This window comes from Anarhichas minor, unplaced genomic scaffold (assembly GCF_050575085.1).
Source record: "Anarhichas minor isolate MPS153535 unplaced genomic scaffold, ASM5057508v1 ptg000023l, whole genome shotgun sequence".
NCBI classification, from domain to species: domain Eukaryota; kingdom Metazoa; phylum Chordata; class Actinopteri; order Perciformes; family Anarhichadidae; genus Anarhichas; species Anarhichas minor.
In genome coordinates this window covers 5,136,150-5,156,542 of record NW_027466469.1, presented here as the reverse complement: position 1 = coordinate 5,156,542, position 20,393 = coordinate 5,136,150, and the positions used below count along the sequence as shown (strand labels likewise).

General features: G+C 42.5%; 1 protein-coding gene across 1 annotated transcript; it reads left to right on the top strand.

Annotated features, from left to right (window-relative positions):
- Positions 1–1,280: 1,280 nt before the first annotated feature.
- efcc1 (EF-hand and coiled-coil domain containing 1) lies at positions 1,281–19,759 on the top strand. The gene is made up of 8 exons (XM_076096986.1): positions 1,281–2,444; positions 3,834–4,243; positions 13,976–14,124; positions 14,860–14,995; positions 16,649–16,805; positions 18,598–18,756; positions 19,387–19,456; positions 19,626–19,759. Exons 1-8 carry the CDS (start codon positions 1,758–1,760, stop codon positions 19,757–19,759), a joined length of 1,902 nt encoding a protein of 633 aa, XP_075953101.1. The 5' UTR covers positions 1,281–1,757.
- The last annotated feature ends 634 nt before the right edge of the window (positions 19,760–20,393 follow it).

Here is a 20,393-nt window from a genome sequence, read left to right as displayed (position 1 = left end):
ATTCGGAGATGAGAAATTATCAATCGGAGTATATCACAGACTGTGGAGCACATGAGATATTTGCACTTTTACACTCAAGTAGATATGGATTTATGAGGTTCTAACACTTTAAATAACACCAAAACTCTCAGAAAAAATAACTAGCATAATACAGGCAGCAGTTGTAAAGAAAAATCTAAACACAATTCACATTAAAGCAGGCTCTATAGCCTGCTTTAATGTGAATTGTGTTTAGATATGAGGAACCTTAATGGAGCATGTCATTATCCCAGTGGTGGAATGTAACAAAGAAAGGTTTCTCAAGTGGGTTATACTGTACTTAAATACTATTTTGAGGTACTTCTGATTGATTGATTGATATGTTCGTGTCATGGACATAACGTACCCAACCCTCATGGGTTTATGAGACAACAAAAATACAGCTGCAGTGGACAAACTTTTATTCAATTTCATTAAATTACAAAATTACAGGTTACTTCACAGCTCGACTAAATATCCTGTCTTCTATCCTGGCAAATAAAATCTGCTACAAAAAAAGGTTCCTTTCATGAGGCACAACTCAAGTTTTTCATAATCATCCAACCAAAATAAATCAACATAAATAGAAGTCATTTTACTAAAGAGTTCGTCCCTTATGTCCTCGTAGATAGGACAGTAAAACTAAAAGTGCACCTCGATATAGCTCACACAACGAACAGATTGTGTTCAAACCTACGGCTCTCTGGAGCTTCTACTTTACTCGAGTTCCATTTTATGTCATACTTCCTCCACTACAGTGTTTGATAACTTCAGTTACTTTGCAGATTTAGATTAGACACAACTAACACAACTAAGATTAAACTACCCTGGCCCCTCCTTTAGCTGCAACATCAAAGTGATGAACACATGAATGCATCAATAGTTATAATCCAGTAATATACTATATATTATTCTCAAATGGGCTATTCTGCATAATGATTACCTTACTTTTGTGCATTGTGTATATTTTGATGCTTTTACTTTTGCAAGTAAGATTTTGAATGCAGGACTTTTACTTGTTAGAGCTCTTTCTACACTATTAGTACTTTTACTAAGACCACTGGTGTAGCTGCAGATTGAGTGCAGAAGCTGTAGTTAAAAAACTGCATACAGCAAACGAGCTCATGCATATCAGGGCATAAGGGATACAGCAAGGTGCAAATTGGGCAAAAAGAAGAAGAAAAAAGCCCTGTATGAGTTTTTACTCCTGAGTAAAAGACCACGCAGTTAAAACTCCTGAGCTGAAAAGAAGAGCGAGTAGCTGTTCTCCACCGCGCAGTAGTCTCCCGGGCATCTTACATCTGAACAAGGTCTGACCCAAAGAATGACAAAAGTTTACACACCTGGTGGCAATTACACTCATGGCGAACGGCAGTACGAGACCGTTACAGTGGGGCTGTGTGTGTGTGTGTGTGTGTGTGTGTGTGTGTGTGTGTGTGTGTGTGTTACTAACTCCTGGTTGGGACCCCTTTTGGGTTTTGTTTTTAGAGGGGGGGATTTTTTTTTTGGGAGGGCAGTCCTAAATTCAAACGAGCTCCGCTTTTTCTTCTTTTAACGCACGCCTCGTTTAAGCTGCGCCACTCCGCTATCGAGCTTCTGCCCGAGAGGATGAGCACTCACACACACTCACACACACACACACACACACACACACACACACACACACACACACGGGGCGACGCTAGAAGAAAGAAAGTAACCGCGTTGAGTTTGAGGAAATATGGTGTTTCTCGGTGGGAATGATGGACGCAGTAGACTCCATTGATCCGTACAGCCGACCTGCGCGCAGGACACAATGGGTGGTCAGCACTCTGGCTTACCATTACGGACTGGACCGGGGAGTGGAGAACGAGATCATAGTTCTGGCTACCGGCTTGGACCAGTACCTACAGGAGATCTTCCATCATATGGACTACCAAGGCGGGGGAAAGATCCCCGTCGAGGACTTCAACATCTTGTGTGACGTCCTGGGACTGAACAAAGACTCGGAGGACACCGAATGCACCGGTGTTCTGGACAACTTGCCCGGCGAGCTCACCTTCAGACACTTCCACGCCAAGCTGTGCGGCTACTTTAGCACCAAGGCGGGGCGCCAGTACGAGAACGGCCGGCTGCTGGTCGGGAAGGACAGCGAGCACATAGAGACTCAGATCCGCCTGCGGAGCCCATTGAGGCGGCGGGGGAGGCTGCCGTCCGTGGGCGCGAGCGGCGACCCCTGCCCCTCCGCCGCCGCCGCGGGGGGGCGGCACGCCTCCGGCTGCAGGCTCGGGTCCTGCACCAAGGAGTGCTACGAGGAGATAGTGGCGCTGGAGGAGGCCGAGGACCGGGTCGCGAAGCTGGAGGACGAGAACGCGAGTTTGCGCGAGCTCATCGAGGACATGCGCGCCGCACTTCAGAGCAGCGACGCCCGCTGTTTGGCTCTGCAGGTGAGAGCTCGAGAGTTTAAGTTTCTGCTGAACTCACTAAACCCTGCTTCAGTTTTCAATATGATGCCGCCTGTATTCTAACAATGTAATATCATTATAGACATAAGTGACAAAAGGGCTTTTAGGGCTCCCACTTCTCAACCCTGTCTGGATTCTTGCATATAACCAAGACCAGACGCCCACTGCCACCAAGATCCAACAGTTATTTTACTTCCAGTTTATAACTGATCTATAAAGCAGTAGTTATTAAACCATATAACCTATATAACCATTATTACAGCCATTATTTACAAGTTACTGTTTAAGCCCTTTTTGCTAATTGCAAGTGGTACCCAGGTTTCCAAGCCAACCTCAAAAGGTATAGTGCTCTGTGATTATGAATGTCCACAAGTCTTTAATATTATGATAATCAGGTCTGTTGTTGTAAATGTCAATAAGTTGTTCATCAATGGATTGTGGTTCAGGTCGTTAAGTGGTCAGAGTGTTGCACTACAGGAGATAAAGCCACTCTCATCCTAGAGGAAGGTGAACACCAGGTATTTTAACACAACCTGGCAACCCGCAGCTTCTAACTTATTATTTAGTAAATAAATCACATATTAATAAACCCATAAACCCTTATAAGTATAACAGATATTTCAATGAATTCTTATATAGTTTGTTTGTTTATCATGTTCGATTGTAAATTCTCCCATTTTGTCATTTTAATGATGTCTTTATGTTATTGTTCTGGGTTTATTGTTATGCTCCAATCGCCAAGTCAGATTGTATGTGCAAACGTACTTGGCCATGAACCGTTTCTGATTCCGATTCTGATTGACTCTCTTTATAACATTTCTAATGGCAGACTCAATGGCTTATTAGGAAGTGAGAAACATAATCAATATTTTTCATTCATGATTTAATTAAGGACGGGATTATCACAGACCAAACGGCAAGAGACCTTTTCCGCATCCCAACGACCCAAACATTGCTGTTATTAATAGCTCATAATTGATCTATAGGGCGCCAATTCATTATTTATTAATAAAGTGGGCTTTATTAGACAGCACTACCAACACATATGACCTTTAATTCATTATTAACATATATATCTGCAGAATTAGTTAGAAAGTGAGAAACCCAAAAGCTGCTAACTTGATCGCTTATTATAAAAGTGTATTATTGACTTGTAAAAGTAAATAATAGTAAAGACAAACCAGCAACAAGATATATGTTTTTCACAAACTGGTAACCCAAACGTTGTTCTTAACAATGCCTTCTAAGTGATCTATAGATAATGCCATTAGTTACAACATTTACAGGCATGTGACTAAGCAGGTGCAGTGTAGTTTTATGAAATGTCTTGATCTGGTCCTCTATTGTCACCCGTTGCACTACTTTTTTCAGGTAGGACTATGGAAAAGCCACTCCAAGCATAAACCAGAGGAGGGCTGCCTCGCCGCCCACCAGAAACAATCGGCCCAGAAGAGTTTGAGCAACCTGAAGAGCCTGCAGAGCATCATCCACGAGATAGAGCTGCTGCGGAGCTCCAGAGACCTCCAGGTAGAGGAGGCCATGCTGTGTAACGAGAGACTGGAGCAGGAGCTATGGACCTCTAAAGAGACCGTGGTCGCCCTGGAGGACTGCAACCGAGCCCTGAAGAGGGAGCAGGTGGGCATGAGGAGGAAGGTGGAGGAGGCCCGGCAGGCGCTGCTCAGCGGCCTGGGTAAGGTGAAGGAACTGGAGGCCAAGGCCAGCCATGTGCCGATGCTGCAGAGGCACGTCCTCCAGCTGGAATCAGAGCTCCTCTACTACAGGTGAGAACCCTGTAGCACATGTCGCATTTCTTTTCGTTTTTCACTACTTCCATCGCTTTTAGTGTGTACACGATCAGCACCATGAATTTCTATGAGGAGAGACTGTCCAAAAGTCTTCTTTGCTATTTGCATTTGTGCGATTATTTATGTCGAGACCAGGTGGCAACCTCCGGTTCTGCTGAGCGAAGCCAATGCGGAAGTGCCTTTAAAACCTGCATTATCTGTACTGACCAGCAGGGGCAACTCCTCCGGTTGCAGAAGGAAGTCAGATTGTATAGAAGTCTATGAGAAAATGACTCTACTTCTCTCTTGATTTATTACCTCAGTAAACATTGTAAACATGAGTTTATGGTCTCAATCTCTAGTTTTAAGTCGTCTTCAGTACAGCATGATGTTCATTTGGTAAATTATGAGCCATTTAGAGTCAAATCATAAAGCAGAGTATGCTTTAGGTCGGGCTTACTGTGATTGGCAGGTTGCTGCCGCTACCAGAGATGTATAAGGCAATCAAGGAGGTGGTTTTACAGCAGGTTCTGAGTATCTCCATTTGAAACAGGTATAAACACTTTTGCCTTTAGATATGGTCGAGGACGATGGCACCCCAAAAAGTTCAATATTATTAAAAATAATAATTGAAAAAGAATGATATAAATAACATTTTAAAATAAATGTTAATGTATGTGACACTATTGATGAAATTATTAAAACTCAAATCATTATTATGAACTGTTATTTTATCATTAATTTGAATAATAACTTAGTTTATTGTAATTATTTAGATTTTATTATGGTATTTTCCCTAATAACACACAGTTAGCTAGTTGATTCAGAATCACTTTAACATTGGTGCTGCTCTAGCTAACAGGAGCTAACTGGCTAGTTGGGGTAGCAGTTGTTGTGCTTGCTAGCTCAAGAAGCAGAGGACATGTGATTGGCTGAAAGGTGAAGGGACAGTGACAACGCCACCGTTATGAAAGGTGACATGAAATCAAAGTGCCATAAAATATTATTGGTATGGTATTATTATGAAAACAATATATAAAATATGAAAACAGTTAAATCAGACTTTTGAAAAAGGGCATTTTGAAATATATCTACTCTAAAAAAGTCCTATAAAACTAATTAGGATGAAAGACAAAAACATTTTCAAAAAACAGTTTTAATAATTTCCTATGTTTTACAAAATCATTGTTCAACTTATATATTTTAGATTTTTTAGAATTTATTAATTATGTGGTTGCTTATGGTATGTCCTGGTTGTTTTTTTTGGGAACTATGCAAAATACAATTTATAGATTTACTCGCAGTTAAGTGAACAGGAAACTGCACCTCAGAATTCTCAGAATTCCTAAAAGCCCGGCCACTGGCCGCTGGAAAGTGATATTTTTGCAGTTGCAATACACCGTTTGCGACTGACATTTTGATATTGATTCTCTTTAGACATATTCAGAGAGGGATCTTCAAATATTCTTGTGATTTTTAGATTGGCGACGGGTAAATGCATCAAAAGAAATGCTGCCTCAAGGTCACAGACAGAGGGTATAGACTAGACAAGGCCCTTTTTGTTACCTCTTCATTAGGTCCAATCAACTGTCAAAACCCTGAGCAAAACAAGTGTCTGGCTGTTCATCATGTCATGAGAAAGAAGAGCTTGTTTTGGCCTTTGGGGCCAGAATGAGCCATAATGAATTATAATCCCTCCAAGAGTAAAATTACTCTTGTTTACTTCTGGCCATGCTACTTATGAAGGCTTGATGTGGTTTACTTTCCCAATCTTCAGACTTGTTGCATTTTTAGTCTATTTAATAGGCATCTTGTGTGGCAGGACAGTCCCGCCGGAGCTCCGCTACTGTTGGGAACTATTCATTTTGGTCGAAGTAAGGGTGTAATTGGACTTTTTAAAGTACAAAGCCAGTGGGTTTAATGTTTATCTCTGCGTCTGTTGTCCCTGCTCAAACCGTATAATCAGTGTCTGCAGGTCTGGCTGTCTTAGGTATCAGATGTCTCTAAATAGTTGTAACATCTACTGTTATTATAGACTCTTTAGACACAGTCACATACAACCAGACCCATATAAGTCCTCTCTACTACCTGCCTTTAGGTGATTCTAAATAACACATTTCTCAACAACAATACCGTTCTTATTTCCCTAAACTCCACTAATCTATGCAGACTACGTTCCAAAGTCTTTTCACTGCCCTTCCATTGATACCCTAATGGCAAATAATTCAGCGCCACAAAGGCCCTGACTTGTCAAGAGAAAGCTCCATTGAGTGAGAACCTCAACGGACTGACCGTTCTCATCAATCTCTCTGCTCACTTCTTTCACTCCACTCCCGAAGGAACAATACCACACAGGCACCCCCGTCCTATATGGATCTTAGCAACCAAGCTCCATGAATATTCCCCCCTGAAAGGCCCAATGCTTGCTCAGTTACATCTCATCCACGGCCGGGGCTAGAGAGGAAGGTGCCAGTTTCACTCCTTCACATATTGCTGAAAACTTTTGTGACTCTTTTTGTGCCTTTCACATCAGGGGATGTGGGCTATTGACCCAAAAGTCCAGGTCGTTTGATTAGTATAAAAATCTGTGTATCGTACGGAGCACTGTTGGTCGATCCGTGCCTGGGCTCCACTTTAAAAAGTCAATCTCGAGAACGGTTCATGTGTACTCTGGTACGGTTGAGAAAACTAACTGCAAAGGCATTTCTCAACGCTGAAGGTCTCCGAAATCTACACACGCCGATCTCATTCTCTGAACTGCACGACCACGGGGGATGAAGTAAGAAGGCGAGAGGGCTGTTCTTGACATTTTCTCTAAAATATAATCAATAGTAGGCATAATGCGAGGGTTTTTGCAGCTCCTTAAAAAGTCTTAGTCTAATATTAAGGAAATTTAAGTCATCAATTGTCTTTAATTTACTGTAAATTTGCTGTATGTATTAAACTTACAGATGGTGCGTTTAAGGCTGATGAGAAAATTGTCAGGCTAGGTAGCCTACAGTAACACATCAAATAGTGTGCATTTGTTTGATTCACTTAGTATGAGACAGTTTTTCAAATATAGTCATGTATTTTTCCTTTTTCAACTTTTTGTCTGAGGACAGGCTGTTTTGAGGACTCGCATTATAATGCTTATTAGTATGCCTTCAACCGTTCTCTAAATGGTTAGTTCGTTTGAATGGAAAAGTCTGAATTAACGGTGATCTCAGCACTGGACAAAAGAAAGGAAAAGTTTTGTTTCAAAGTAGGACTCAAACAATTATTTTCTATCAAAGACATTGTTTCCTACATATTTCTGGTCTTAAATTATATTTTTCACGGTCTTAAAAATTAAGAAACGGTCTTAGAATTTGACTTTAAAAAGGGTACAAGAACCCCTGTTGGAGATGCAGTAGCGTGTCAAGGGGTCTGTTGAAATGATTGACCATAACTTTATCCCTGTGTCTTATGTCTGAACTGCTGTGACAAGTAATGGGATTAACTAGGATGATGCTGGATCTCAGAGATACAGAGTTACAGGGCTGGGGGTGGTTGAGAGCTGAGAGCTTATGCCTCCTTATGATATTAGAGCACCTAGTATGAGCAATAACCCACTAGGATAGCCACCCATTTTTACTTTGCATCAGTGCACCACTGAGAATATTTATCTGATGGAACGTTTAAAGCAACCTTTCTCATTGGCCTTCTTCATCAGTTTGGTAAAAAAGAAAGAAAGTTGACTTTAAAGTATTGTTTTCAGCTCCTTAACCTTCTCTGTTCGTAGACTGCTAGCAGCTGGAAAGTCCCATGAAATGTTTCTGTGGACTTTGGTGAATTTGTGTTTGACAATACATCTTTTACCAACTGATAACGCTTGCATCGCAAAAATGAGACACAGACATTTATCTGTATGGTAAAAGCTAGAGCCAGCAGGCTGCTTAGCTTCTAGCTTAGCTTAGATGACTGGAATGGAGAAGAAGCTAACCAGGCTCTGTCCAAAAGTAACAAACTCTGTTTACCAGCACCTCTAAAGCTGCTAGTTAACACTTTATATCTGTGTTGTTCAATCAGAACAAGATAATTAAGTGTAAAGTTGTCAGGTAGTGGTTATACATGTTAATTTAAAGTTCGGAAGTTAGATTTTGTTGCTTTTGCACAGAGCTAGGCTATACTGTTCCCCCCAGTTTCCACTCTTTGTGCTATGTTAAGCTACGTTAGCTAACCAGCTCCTGGCTTTAGCTTTATATTCACTGTAAGAGTGTTCCTGTAAAATGTGATTTGATTTCCTTTTTAGTGTCTATTATAATTTGGTGATACAATTTTCTCACCTAGAAAAACCCCCTTTTCAACTTTCTATCAACATCCCAGCAGAAATCGGTTGAAAATCAGGAGAAAAATGTGGTCATCGGTATGAAACTTAAGATATGTGGGTGTTGTTGCATAACACGTCTGTGATTTCTTTGGATTGTACGCCAGAACGGAGCAAAGTCTGGGACTCTGACAGGAGTAGATCAGCACATTAAAGTCTTTGCATAGTGGGATTTATGTAAAAGTGTCACTTTTACTTCTGTATTTTACTCCAGAAGGCAAATGGAGTCTAAATCACCGTCACTGTAGCCTGTAGAGCTATGTGGGCCAGAGAGATGAGACAATGGGGAGCACAGCGGTTAGGAACAAAAAGAGATGAGGGGGAGGAAAGCCTACCATCTGGAGGAAGGAGCAAACACTCGACTGTTTGTTCATGAAATGACGGACGTGTTTCTGCATGAGAGGAATGGCTTCATTCAGCTTTCCATCTCCTTTTTTTTTTGGTGTTCCAAACAGTCTAGAGTGGAGATGCAAGCTCATTAAAATGAACTTTGGTGTCCCAGAGCGTCTTCAGCTTTATTATCGTCTCCATTCCAGGTGTCTCTATTTATAGTCCGGGATTTCTAGAGAGCCGAGCACATGTCTCCCAAGTGTGCAATCTTAAAACTCTTTTTCTTCTTTTATCGGCCCACAGACTTCTTCTCTGTATGCCTGTAACCCCTGGCCCTCTGAAGGCAGGCACCCCGGGGGGGGGGGGCATAATCTCCCGGCCTTTTCATGCTCCCTGCGCCGTCCGAGAGCGGAGGGGTAGAGGGAGGGTCTTGCAGACCGTTTATCTGCCTCCGCACAAGAGCCTGTGTCATTGTGTGGAGGCAGGTGCTGCCGCAGCATTCCTACCCTTTTTTAAAAATAATGTGGAGAAGGACACACTCGAGGGATGTCTGGGACCCGCTGCATTCCGCTGCCTCTCTGTTCTTCTTGAACGGCGTTCAAAAACCCCACGCTGCCAAGAATTATTTTCACATTTGAGCCGCTGCCCCGCTCGCCCTCCCTCTGGTTTGGAGGTATGCTGACATCAGCAGAAATACATCACACACAAAATATCCTATGAAACTCATGCCACCCACACTCGTTGGACTTCGCTCCCTCTACTTTTAAAACTCTTGTTTCTTTGACTTTGAGGGGGGGGGTTTCTTTGCACTTTGGTGTCAGAGGAAAGCTCAACCACCCTCTGTAAATGTTACAGCCATTGGCTTTTTGGATTAAGTCCTCAGCTCGTGCTAAATAATCACCACATCCCTGAAGCTGCCTCATTTGTATCCTGGAAACCGCCATCATTGTATGTGCGTGACCCAAGGGGACTTGATTAATATCCGTCAGCTCGGGCAAACCTGACCCAGGGCTCCCGACGAGCACCGAACTCAAATTCAAGCTCAGGTACAGCGTGAACCTCGTTTGTTACCTCTGCGGGGGAGAAGACTGGCATTGACTGATGACACCTGAATGAGGAAACTGCTCGTTGGCGGGGGAGGGGAGGTGTTGATGGAAAGTTCACTTCAGCGGCGCACTGTGATAAACACAGAGAGGACTCTGGGTGTCCCAGCTGTAACAACAAACAGCTGGACTAACCCCCCACAGGCCAGAAGAACAGCTCTAGACTTCTGCTAATTGGACAGAATACAGGATCCTATTAATTAGAAATGCCCTGACATAGCACAATAGACACACTCGTGTGTGTGTGTGTGTGTGTGTGTGTGTGTGTGTGCTTCTTGTGGGGTAAAGATTAGGCTGCGCTTCAATCACTATTATACTAATCTAAGAATGATACCATGTCTTTTTCCTTCGCTGTGAAGGATAATGTATCATATAGTCACATGCATTACAGATAAAGTATTCCATTCAGATTCTGTCATTTTGAAAGTCGAAGATGTTTCCTTGTCTCATATGAATGGCTACAGATAAACCAAGAGACGCATTTGATACAGGACTCTGATCAAAGAGAGGGGAAGGCCGTACAGACCGTTCAGGAAGTGTTAAATTGATTTATCTGTCTGCTCCACTACTTCCTCGTGAACGATGAAGTATGAATACCACTAAATTCTCCATCGATTGTCCGCCTGATTTATGACCTCAGAAAATGTTTTGTTTATTTCTGTGTCATTTATATTCTCAATGAGACAAAAGGGAAGTAGAACAAAATGCACAATGTTCTTACAGTTATAATGCTTAGAGCAGGATGGAAGAACTCTAAATGAACTGACAGAGACTCGGGCCTCAGATATCCACCTTTATAAAGTTTTTGTGACTTGTGTCAGCAAACAATAGATTATTTACTATTTCACCAGACATGGTTCAAAATCAGCATTCATTTTAAGATGTGTATCCTTCTGTCTACTGCACACGTAAGTGCAGCAGCCCATAGAGTGTTGCAGGGATATTTTTGTAGGCCAACCTGGAAGTTAGCATCGCATTGGCTCCCTCGACAAAAAGCCAATGGGATTTTTCCATTGGCTTTTGAACACTACTTTTAAGCCAGAAGTAAAAAGCTAACGTTAGGCCATGAACAAACTACACCACAGTCACATGACTACGCCACCACTACTAAGCTGAAGTCTTTGGCATGATGACGTTTAGTAGTCTCATTTAGCTACCTGCTAGCAGCCGCATTTTTTTAAGACATGTAAAAGCTTAAAAATTCACCAGAGGGGTATTTACTGATGTATTTAATGTTGTTAACGTTAAAATCTCTTCAGCTTGTGTTAACTACAGACCTTATTTCACGCATCTAACCAAAAACAAAAAAAAACATTGACTTGAAACGACGGAACTGGAAGTGCATAAATGCTGACTCATTTCTGGGGTTTTGGACTCATTCCTGCACTGCTCTATTCACTCTCTGTTTGGCTTTGTGTTTGTCACCACTAACTGCTGAGAAAATTAGTTATTTCGCAGCGAAAAAATCTGCTCTTCATTGAGATTCATGAGAACGCTGTGACTGCTTCCTATTGTAAAATTGCCGTAAAACCCAAACAATGAGCTAAGAGAGGCTAAAAAGCTTATTGCTAAATTTGCATTAATTTGCAAACAAGTTTGACTATAATGTTACCTGGATCCTCCGGCGATCTTCTGCATCCATGGGCCCATAAAGTAAGCGCACTAGCGTTTCCTTTAACCCCGCCTCCAAGCCCTCGGTCTCCGGCTCATTCACATGAATGGAAGGACAACTTTGATTCACCTCCCAAAAGAATTTGCTGATTTACAGACGTCTCTTTCCCAATGTAAGTCTATGGGAAAAAGTCTTAGTGGGCCCAATGGCATCACGTGAGGGACCACAACGTTGTCAAATTTCCTTCAAAGCCTTTCAGTCTTCTTGGGGTTTTGGAAGTATCCTGCACCTAAATGCTACACTAGCTCGTGGCTCACTTTGTCCGTCTGCCGTTTGGCGCTGGGTAGGTAGTGTACAGTCAAAGCTTTTTCTCTGCAAAAAGCTGCCTGCTGCTACTGGGAACACGGTCAACGAAAGCAGTGGGACTGAACCAAACAATAAAGTAGGATGCCAAAAACAATTAGCAGAAAGAAGCTAAAACACTTGATAGAGCCGAGCGGAACTGCAAATCAGGCCATAATTCTGGGGGGTGGTTTGTCACAGTGAGTGACTCCTTTCCCATTATATTGTAAAGTACAGTACTGTACTGTACAGTCATATCATTTCTTTCACACCACTTAAGTAGTTTTCTTCCACAAAACGTGAGGAATTTGAATCGGAGTCAAATTATCCTCACTCACATTTACACTCATAACACACTTTGAATTCTGCAGTGTATTTTACTCTCTCTCCCTCTCGCTCAGCAAAATATGTATGTGAGTAGATATTTTACTTTTGGCAGGCCAAACAAGCCCTTGCTGCTTTTTGCATTTGGTACATTGGCGAGATCTGCAACGCCCGTCTGACGAAATACATACAAATTCTGTCTTCGTCTGCTGCGTCCCGCAGTCTGACCCCTATCCAGGATGTCTGCCTGGACTACTTTTGGGTGTCTGCGTTCATCCAGTTGGAATTCCCGTGCTCAGCACCATCACCAAGTACCCCCGTCATCACTGTCAGAGGGTCTAAATCTCGGGCTCAGTCCAAAACAAATCAGAGCTAGTTTTCATGTGACAGTTTGGAGCTCATTCATTTACGCTAGCTTTAAAGTTTTTTTTTTTTTGGAGTCTCTCAAAGTGTTTTCGTTTTTTAAAATTTATTTTACCACTATGCATGTCGAAGGCCTTGCTACAGTATTCACCGGACACCGGCTGCAGTCTCCCACCAACCGCCGTCAATTAAAGTGCAATTAGTCACACCAAAGCCCTCGTTTGAAAGAGGCCCTCCACCACTTCATTCCAGAGTCCGAGCGTCTCCGCAGCAACCAGCAAAGCTTTGTGCACGCGTTCTCGTCCGTGCACCGGCTCCATGTCGGTCCGGCTGCAGCTGCCGGCCCTCGTGAACTGCCACCCCCCTTTTTTCTTCCACCGTGGCCCCCTCTAACTTAAACATGACTCTTCTGATTGATTGCCTGAAATCATGTCGCGATTATTGACCTTCAGTGAAGTCACTCGTTTTCACCCCACTTTTGCACGAAGGAACCCAAAAGTAGTACACAGAGGCAGAGTGTAATGTTGTCTTAGGGCTTATAGTCTGCCTCCTGCCAACAGGATATAAGCATGAGTGCTCTGTGACTTTTTTCTTTTTTTTCCTGAGTCAGACTGTTGAAAACCTTTTTTGAGATTTTCCTCTTTTTTTTTCTTTTTTTTTCGGCAAGACATCATCATCTGGAAACACTTATTCTGTGATTTACGAAGGCCCCCTATCGGATTTCCCCCCCAACACAAAAGAGCAGACGGCAGGCGAAAACTCGAACCATCACAGAAAGATTGATCTGCACAAACTGAAGACTCCCTCTTTCTTTCTTTTTTCTAAGTGACAAATGTTTGAATGTGCCTTTGAAATGACATGCATACAGAACAAAAGTCTGTTCATCTGCAGACTAAAAGACTGCTCATGTGCTCGAAAATGTCTTGTTCCATCCAGTGTCGTCTCGTGTGCGTTTACTTCACATCTTGCAAGCGAACTCCTGCACAGCAACAGCGCCGTTCTGCCGCTGACCCACTTTTACTGTAAAAATGCCTTAAAGATGCGATGTCTGGCTTCAATTACCCCACCCAGATCTGGCGTATAACATCACAGGCCTCTATAAAATTATCATGGCGGTTGTAGATGTGGCTTAATACACGCCGCCTTGTGTTACTTGATATGTTCTCTTTGATGCCGGCAAATGGTTTGGACCGAACTTTTCTCGTCTGTGCAAATTCGAGGAGCAGTTTGAGCCCCTCGGCCCGTGCCGGTTTATATGCAGAGGCCACGCCAGTCAGACCGCTGAATTAAGCTCACTTTTCTTTCAGGTCGGAGGTGTCAAAACTACAACTCCCAAGCAGCACCGGGGCGGAGCAGCCGCCTGGCGTTAGCAGCAGGCCGGGCCAGAGATGTTGCTCGGACTCCCAACACGACCGATGTTCTCCGACGGGGCGTGCCGTGACGACGCCGGATAAAAGTAAGACCCGTTACTCATGAAAGCACAGAGTGCAGTGCCAACGACTCTGTCTCTAATTTCCCTAATAGTAGTAATAGTAATAATTTCCTAAATAGTAAGAAAGAGTCTTACTATTCAAAGTGACCCTGTGGAAATGTTGGATTGTTTATCCAGTTTCCTAACAAAGGACATTTGTATTTGTTTACTCTTGCCATTGGAATTAAACACGGCTACTAGGGTGGAGCCGGACCAATGGTGCCGGACCAGCATTACTTTATAATGTAAAGTAGTGCTGTATGATAAGATACAGTATTAGACCGGAGGTTGTCAATACTCTTTCAGCCAAGGAGGCTTTATAAGACACAATACTAACAGACAGCCTACTAATTCTCTAGTAGGCTTCAGCTATTAATCGATTAGGCAGTCGACTCACTTTGCGTATTATTTGTTCTATAAAATGTCAGAAAATAGTGAAAATGTAAAAAGTACAGCCCAAATGTGACATCTTATTGCTTGTTTTTGTCGAAGCAACAGTCCAAACCCCATCGATGTTCAGTTTTCCATGATATGAAACACAGAAAAGCAGAACATCCTCACAATGGAGAAGCTGGAGTCATTGAACAGATGCTGTTTTTGCCTGAAAACGACTAATTGTTTCAGCTCTAGTGTCGAGCCTTTTTCCCCCCCAAGGGCTAGGGCTCCATGATAGTGACAATAATGATTACATTAACTATGATGGTGTGTTGTGCCGTCTAGTGGAGGAGCAGCTGTTTCGTTCGGTGGAGGGCCAGGCGGCGTCTGACGAGGAAGACGATAAGTGGACCGAAGATCAGCAGCGGCAGGTGGACGAGGTGAAGAGGATCTTGACGAGGCTGTCCTGCTGCGGGGAAAGGTACCGCTACTTGATACCATCACTGCATCTTAAAGCAGGGCAGCAGCTTACAGCGAGCTAGTGGCATACCATTTCTCACAGTGTTTGCTGTCTATGAGAGGATAGCTCACACAGCAAAATTTCAAGGGAACATTACATTTTCTACGTATGTTATTGAGCATTTGTTTGAGCAAAATGAAGAATTAAAGAAATATCTATAACGATAAATATATAACAAATAATGTTTAAATCTGCATTAGTCTTTTTTGCCTCTTGGGGCGCAGCAACAAACAACAAACTGACAAACAGGCACAAAGTCCAGTCCTGATATATTTGTTTTTCAAAGTTACGGCTAATGGCTAACATGTTAGCAAACAATTGCCTATACATACCCAGGTACAGAGCAACATTAGCATTTATTTGGAGTCATGTTCCTGTTCACCTGATGGATTTAAGTTCAGTATGTTCTCTCCTTTTAGCCAGTCTTCACCAGTTCCTAAAATAGATATCTATATATGTGTCTGTAGCCGCTAGACGTTTGACTTTCTTCACCAGCTAGCTTAGTTGCTAGCTCTGTCTGTCTGCTGTTAAGCTAAGCGCTCGCCAGATAGTGTTCAGTGAGTAAAACCAAAGCAATACGCTAAACGAGCCTAAAACTCTACAGAAATACCAATTAAATAAATGATTTAGCTAATATATCATTTTCTATAACTGCTAAATGTTGCAGCCTGTCCAACTACTATCACAGGGCTAACACATACAGAAGCCACACAGATCTGCACCTACAGGCAAATAAAACATCAAATATAGTATTTTTATGTGAGAATCCGCAAGATTATCAACCAGTGATATGGAAGCCCATATGGGACTCTTAAAATGATAATGTAAACTTAAAAAAGAAAATGCAATTCCACAAAAGCATTATAATCTACCTCATATGTACTTGTTATTTGAGTAAAAGAAAATGCAAAAAGAAAATTTTTATGTTCACATAATAATAATAAACTTGTAAGCACATTTCATAGAAATCGCAGTACAAAGTGGGCGTTCCATGACCATATTAAAAATAAAATGTGAAAGCTGTTTGACCTTTAATTTTCAAAGTCGTACTGTCCGGTGGACAAAATTCAAATGTTGATTCAAATTTGAAAATGATAATGCAACATACCGTAAACTACGCAACCTGATTTCCATTCATGTAAACAAATCTAATAGAAAATGCAATTTTCTAATTTGAAAATGAAAACGGCATTTGACATTTCATTTTCAAAGACTTAACCTGCTGTACAGTGAACAATAATCAAATGCAATAATGAAAAACAGCACTCCCAGTCTATTGCATTTACATTTACATTTCGCCATGCTCTTTAGGTGTCAAAATGAAAATGCAATCAGTCCATCCTCTCATCAAGGCGGGTCGTCCGTTAACTCGAGTAACTCAAATACCACATGCATATGTGGAAAATTCCTTTTTCATTTTCACGTTTACAATCTAATTTTGATAAAGTCCCCTTTGGGCTTCTATACAGGAATTATATTTGATACTTGTTTCAAAACACACTTGGAAAACATCTGAAACTTGTAAGCGTGATTATTTTAGAACAAAGGAGCAGACCAGCAGCCATGCTAGCTTGTATTAGTGCGCTAAAAATGTTGCTCTGTGTTGTTGATCAGGTGCGACGACAAGGCGTTCAAGAAGCTGATGTCCAGTTATGGGAGCTCGAGGAGCGAGGAGAGCTGCAGCGCTGTGTTGGAGCTCCTGGAGAGGGTGACCAGGTTGCATAAGCAGCTGGAGCTGAAGGAGAGCCATGCGGAGATGGACATGGACCAGGTACAAACCGCTGACCACCGACACACCCGGGTGGGCTGCTTACAGCGGCCTCTGCCCCGGGTCCGCTTGATCCGTTCATGTGAAACCGTTCTCTCTGCGTCCTGCGTCATTCTGTGGCCGGCGCGTGTGGTGTTGAACTAGATTAGAGAGGACTGGTGAAGGTTGTTATGAAAGTGGAGGGCTTCAAAGGCCAAACCGCAGCCAGTGGCATGATCCTGCAGCTTCCACCTAACCAAACCTCCGGCACCAGAGCCTCCAGTGTCTGTGTGCGTGGGTGTGTGTGTGTGTTTGCAGCTGTTTCTCACTGGAGTCGACCGCAGAAACACTCCCCCCTTGTCCCGCATGACACTTCAGAGTATCATAAATTAAAGCGGTCCCGTTACAGTCGAGTAGTATTTTCACAACACAGGAAGACGGGCAGAAGGGGAGCCGTGACGTAATGTGTTCCCAGAACATCTCAGCGCTCCGAGAGGAAAAGTTAAAGCTAAACAAAGTCCCGACTGTGAGGCTTTGTTTATGCGCAGGATGTGCGGGGTGAGACCTTTGTCCTTCAATATGCCATGACGTAAAGGTGCTCCGCAGGGATTTCCAGCCTTTTTGGCAGACAAACCTACAGTACAATGTGGGCTAAAAGACTCACTCCAACCCTCACGATTTGACAGACATTTACTTTGGGTATATTTATATTGTATTAAGGTGTTAAGCCGGCCCACAGGGCAATAACATAACATTTACTAGGTTGACACATCCAGCTGCTCTTGTAAGATTGTCAAATTATGGACATCCTGAGAGTATATCTTGTGTTTCTTCTTAACGGGAAAAGACTCAGACAGTGTTGGTTTTTGGTAACAATAAGAAAAATAATGAATAACATCAGTCCATCAATTCTTTCAAAATGTGTTTTTCTGTCTTGTATTGTATTTCAAATATTTTCATATGAATCAATGTGGATGAATGATAAAACGCAGCAGGGATTCAGTTCATGAAAGGTTCCACATTAGCTGTTCAAAAATGATTAGTCAATCCTTCCATTATTTGATCCATAGAAAATTGGTCTTAAAACTTTTCCTTAAGAAAAAATGCCAATAATTGACAAGTTCCAGCTTTTCATATGTGAGTATTTGAAGGTTTTATTGGTCCTCTATCATATTGAGCTGAATAATTGAGGTTTTTAGACTGTTGGAAGGACAAGTAAGTTAGACGAACTGTTTGCAGCATTGTAGGAGGGGAAGGGGGGGCCCGTTCAGAGCGCGTGCCCGTTTGGAGTGGGCCGACTGATGGAGAAGCGCTCGTCGCTCGTTGACTCCAGGGAAGTGAAAAAGAGTTTGGTTGTAACCAGGCTGCAACCTACGGTTCTGCATATTGAAGCCAATGATCTCTGATCTCTACTGACCAGCAGGGGGCGACTCCTCTGGTTGCAAAAATAAGTCTGGTTGTATAGAAGTCTATGAGAAAATGACTCTACTTCTCTCTTGATTTATTACCTCAGTAAACATTGTGAACATGAGTTTATGGTCTCAATCTCTAGTTTCAAGTCTTCTTCATATTTAATTTCATTGAAAACTGGTATCAAGTGGTTGAGACTGGAGGCTTTCAATTTATTAAATGAAAAACCAGTTCAGCACAAAAGATAAATTCATAAAAAGGAAATTGAGATTTAGAAAAAAAAACTTTTTTTTAACGTTAAGATGAGTCACATAAGGAGACCCGACCCTATGCCAGGCAGACGGGGGTTACCGTCCTGCAGTGTAACGATGTGTGTGTGTGTGTGTGTGTGTCTCGTGTCTTCCAGATGAAGGACTCTCTGGTGCAGGAGCTGCATCAGAAGGCCGAGGAGACCGAGCTGCTTCAGATGGAGCTGCAGATGCTGGAGACGGAGAGGGTTCGTCTGTCGCTGGTGGAGGAGAAACTTGCCGACATCCTGCAGCTCCTCCAGCAGCTCAGGGACCTGGTCAGTAGCACTTAAACTGCCCTGTTGAGTCTGAAGAGGTCAATTCTGATCCCAGTAGGTTTTTGGGTCAAGCTACTAACAACCAAGGCTCTGTGTTGTTACATGTTGTTTTTTACCTTTTTATGGCCTTAACATATTGTTACGATTTTTTTGAGCACAGTGAAACGTCCTGTGAACGACAGTTAGACCATCATGGGAAGTAAAACTGAAACTCAAAGTAATGAAAATCATTTAGTTGGGCTGGCAGTTGAGAGAAGGCCCACCCACTCTGCACCGGAATGATTTCTCTGGTCAGACATCAGAAAGAACAGCAAATTGAAAGTGTTCACCAGCATCGTTCAAGTACAAACCTCCATATGGACATCTACTTACTGATCACCGGAATTAGAAGTCCACTTTGCCAACACATGTCTTAGTCATATGAATAGCATGGATGGATTTTTGTCCATTGTTTTGCGTCCTAACCCGACTGGGATTGATTACAGATCTGAGAGCAAATTCATTTCAGTTGCTGAACATGTGTGTGAGAAGCCTCTGTGGTTTGCAGGACGCAGATTGCCCGTTAAAGTGCCCCGTTAATCGCCTGGCGGTCATCTGAGAATAGCGCTCTCTCTCTCTCTCTCGTTTCAGAACGTCTCGCGGCGGTCCCTCGGGAAAATCTTGCTCAGCACTTTGGGGTCCTGCAGCGACCCGCAACACGGTGAGTAGAGCGCACACGCCCCATTTAAAAACCCATACTGTGTCCTGTGAAATACGATAGTGAAGGTTTACAGTCACTCGGGGCCATCGAACTGAATTACATTTCTCGCCGGGATCGTCCGTAACATGATTCCCTCAGCGGTCACATCTGTTCTGTTTTTTGTGCACAGGGAAAGCCCACATTCTGGAGGTGCTCAACGCTCTCTATCATGAACTGGCCGCCTGCGAGATCCTGTCCACTGGTGGACCTTTGGAGCGAACACAGAGTCAGCGGTCTGTGAACGCCCTCTTCATCTCCTGCTAATCTAGACCGCCTCCTGCTGGGCCAGCGACGCTCCAACAGCCTCTCTAGAGGTCAACAAACAAGCTGATTAATGTGTATAGTGTATTATATTGTAGCTTATATACTCCTCAGACCCTACTATCTATAAAGGGATATTAGTCTAGAATTTGTATAGCAAAGGGCTTTATTACATATTAACGTAATTCCTGCATAGACAAGTCTTTTTATACGGAAGCCCTGAGAGGGAAGTGAGAGAATAAAAAAGTAGGTGATCCATTTCTTTAAATCTGATTCTCTCTTGTGTTGGTGACTTATATATTTATATACTATATGTGTAGGTGTATATATATATATAGGTGAAAAGAAGGTTTTGCCAGGATAATAAGTTCCTTCATTTTTTTCATCGATGAAAATATTGTAACACACAATATATGTACCTTGAGTTTGAGTGCATGGAAGAAAACATGAATGGTTTTTGTCCTGTTGAGAACATGTGGGTGTTGGTGCACTGCATCCTCTTGTGGCCGGAAATGAGTATTACAACAACAATCACTAATACAAGAACATTTATTTTCACCTGCCAAAACTTTTTTCAACCCTTTTCAGAGTTAAAAAATAATGTAACTTAAAAAAATATATAAAATCCTGGCAAAAC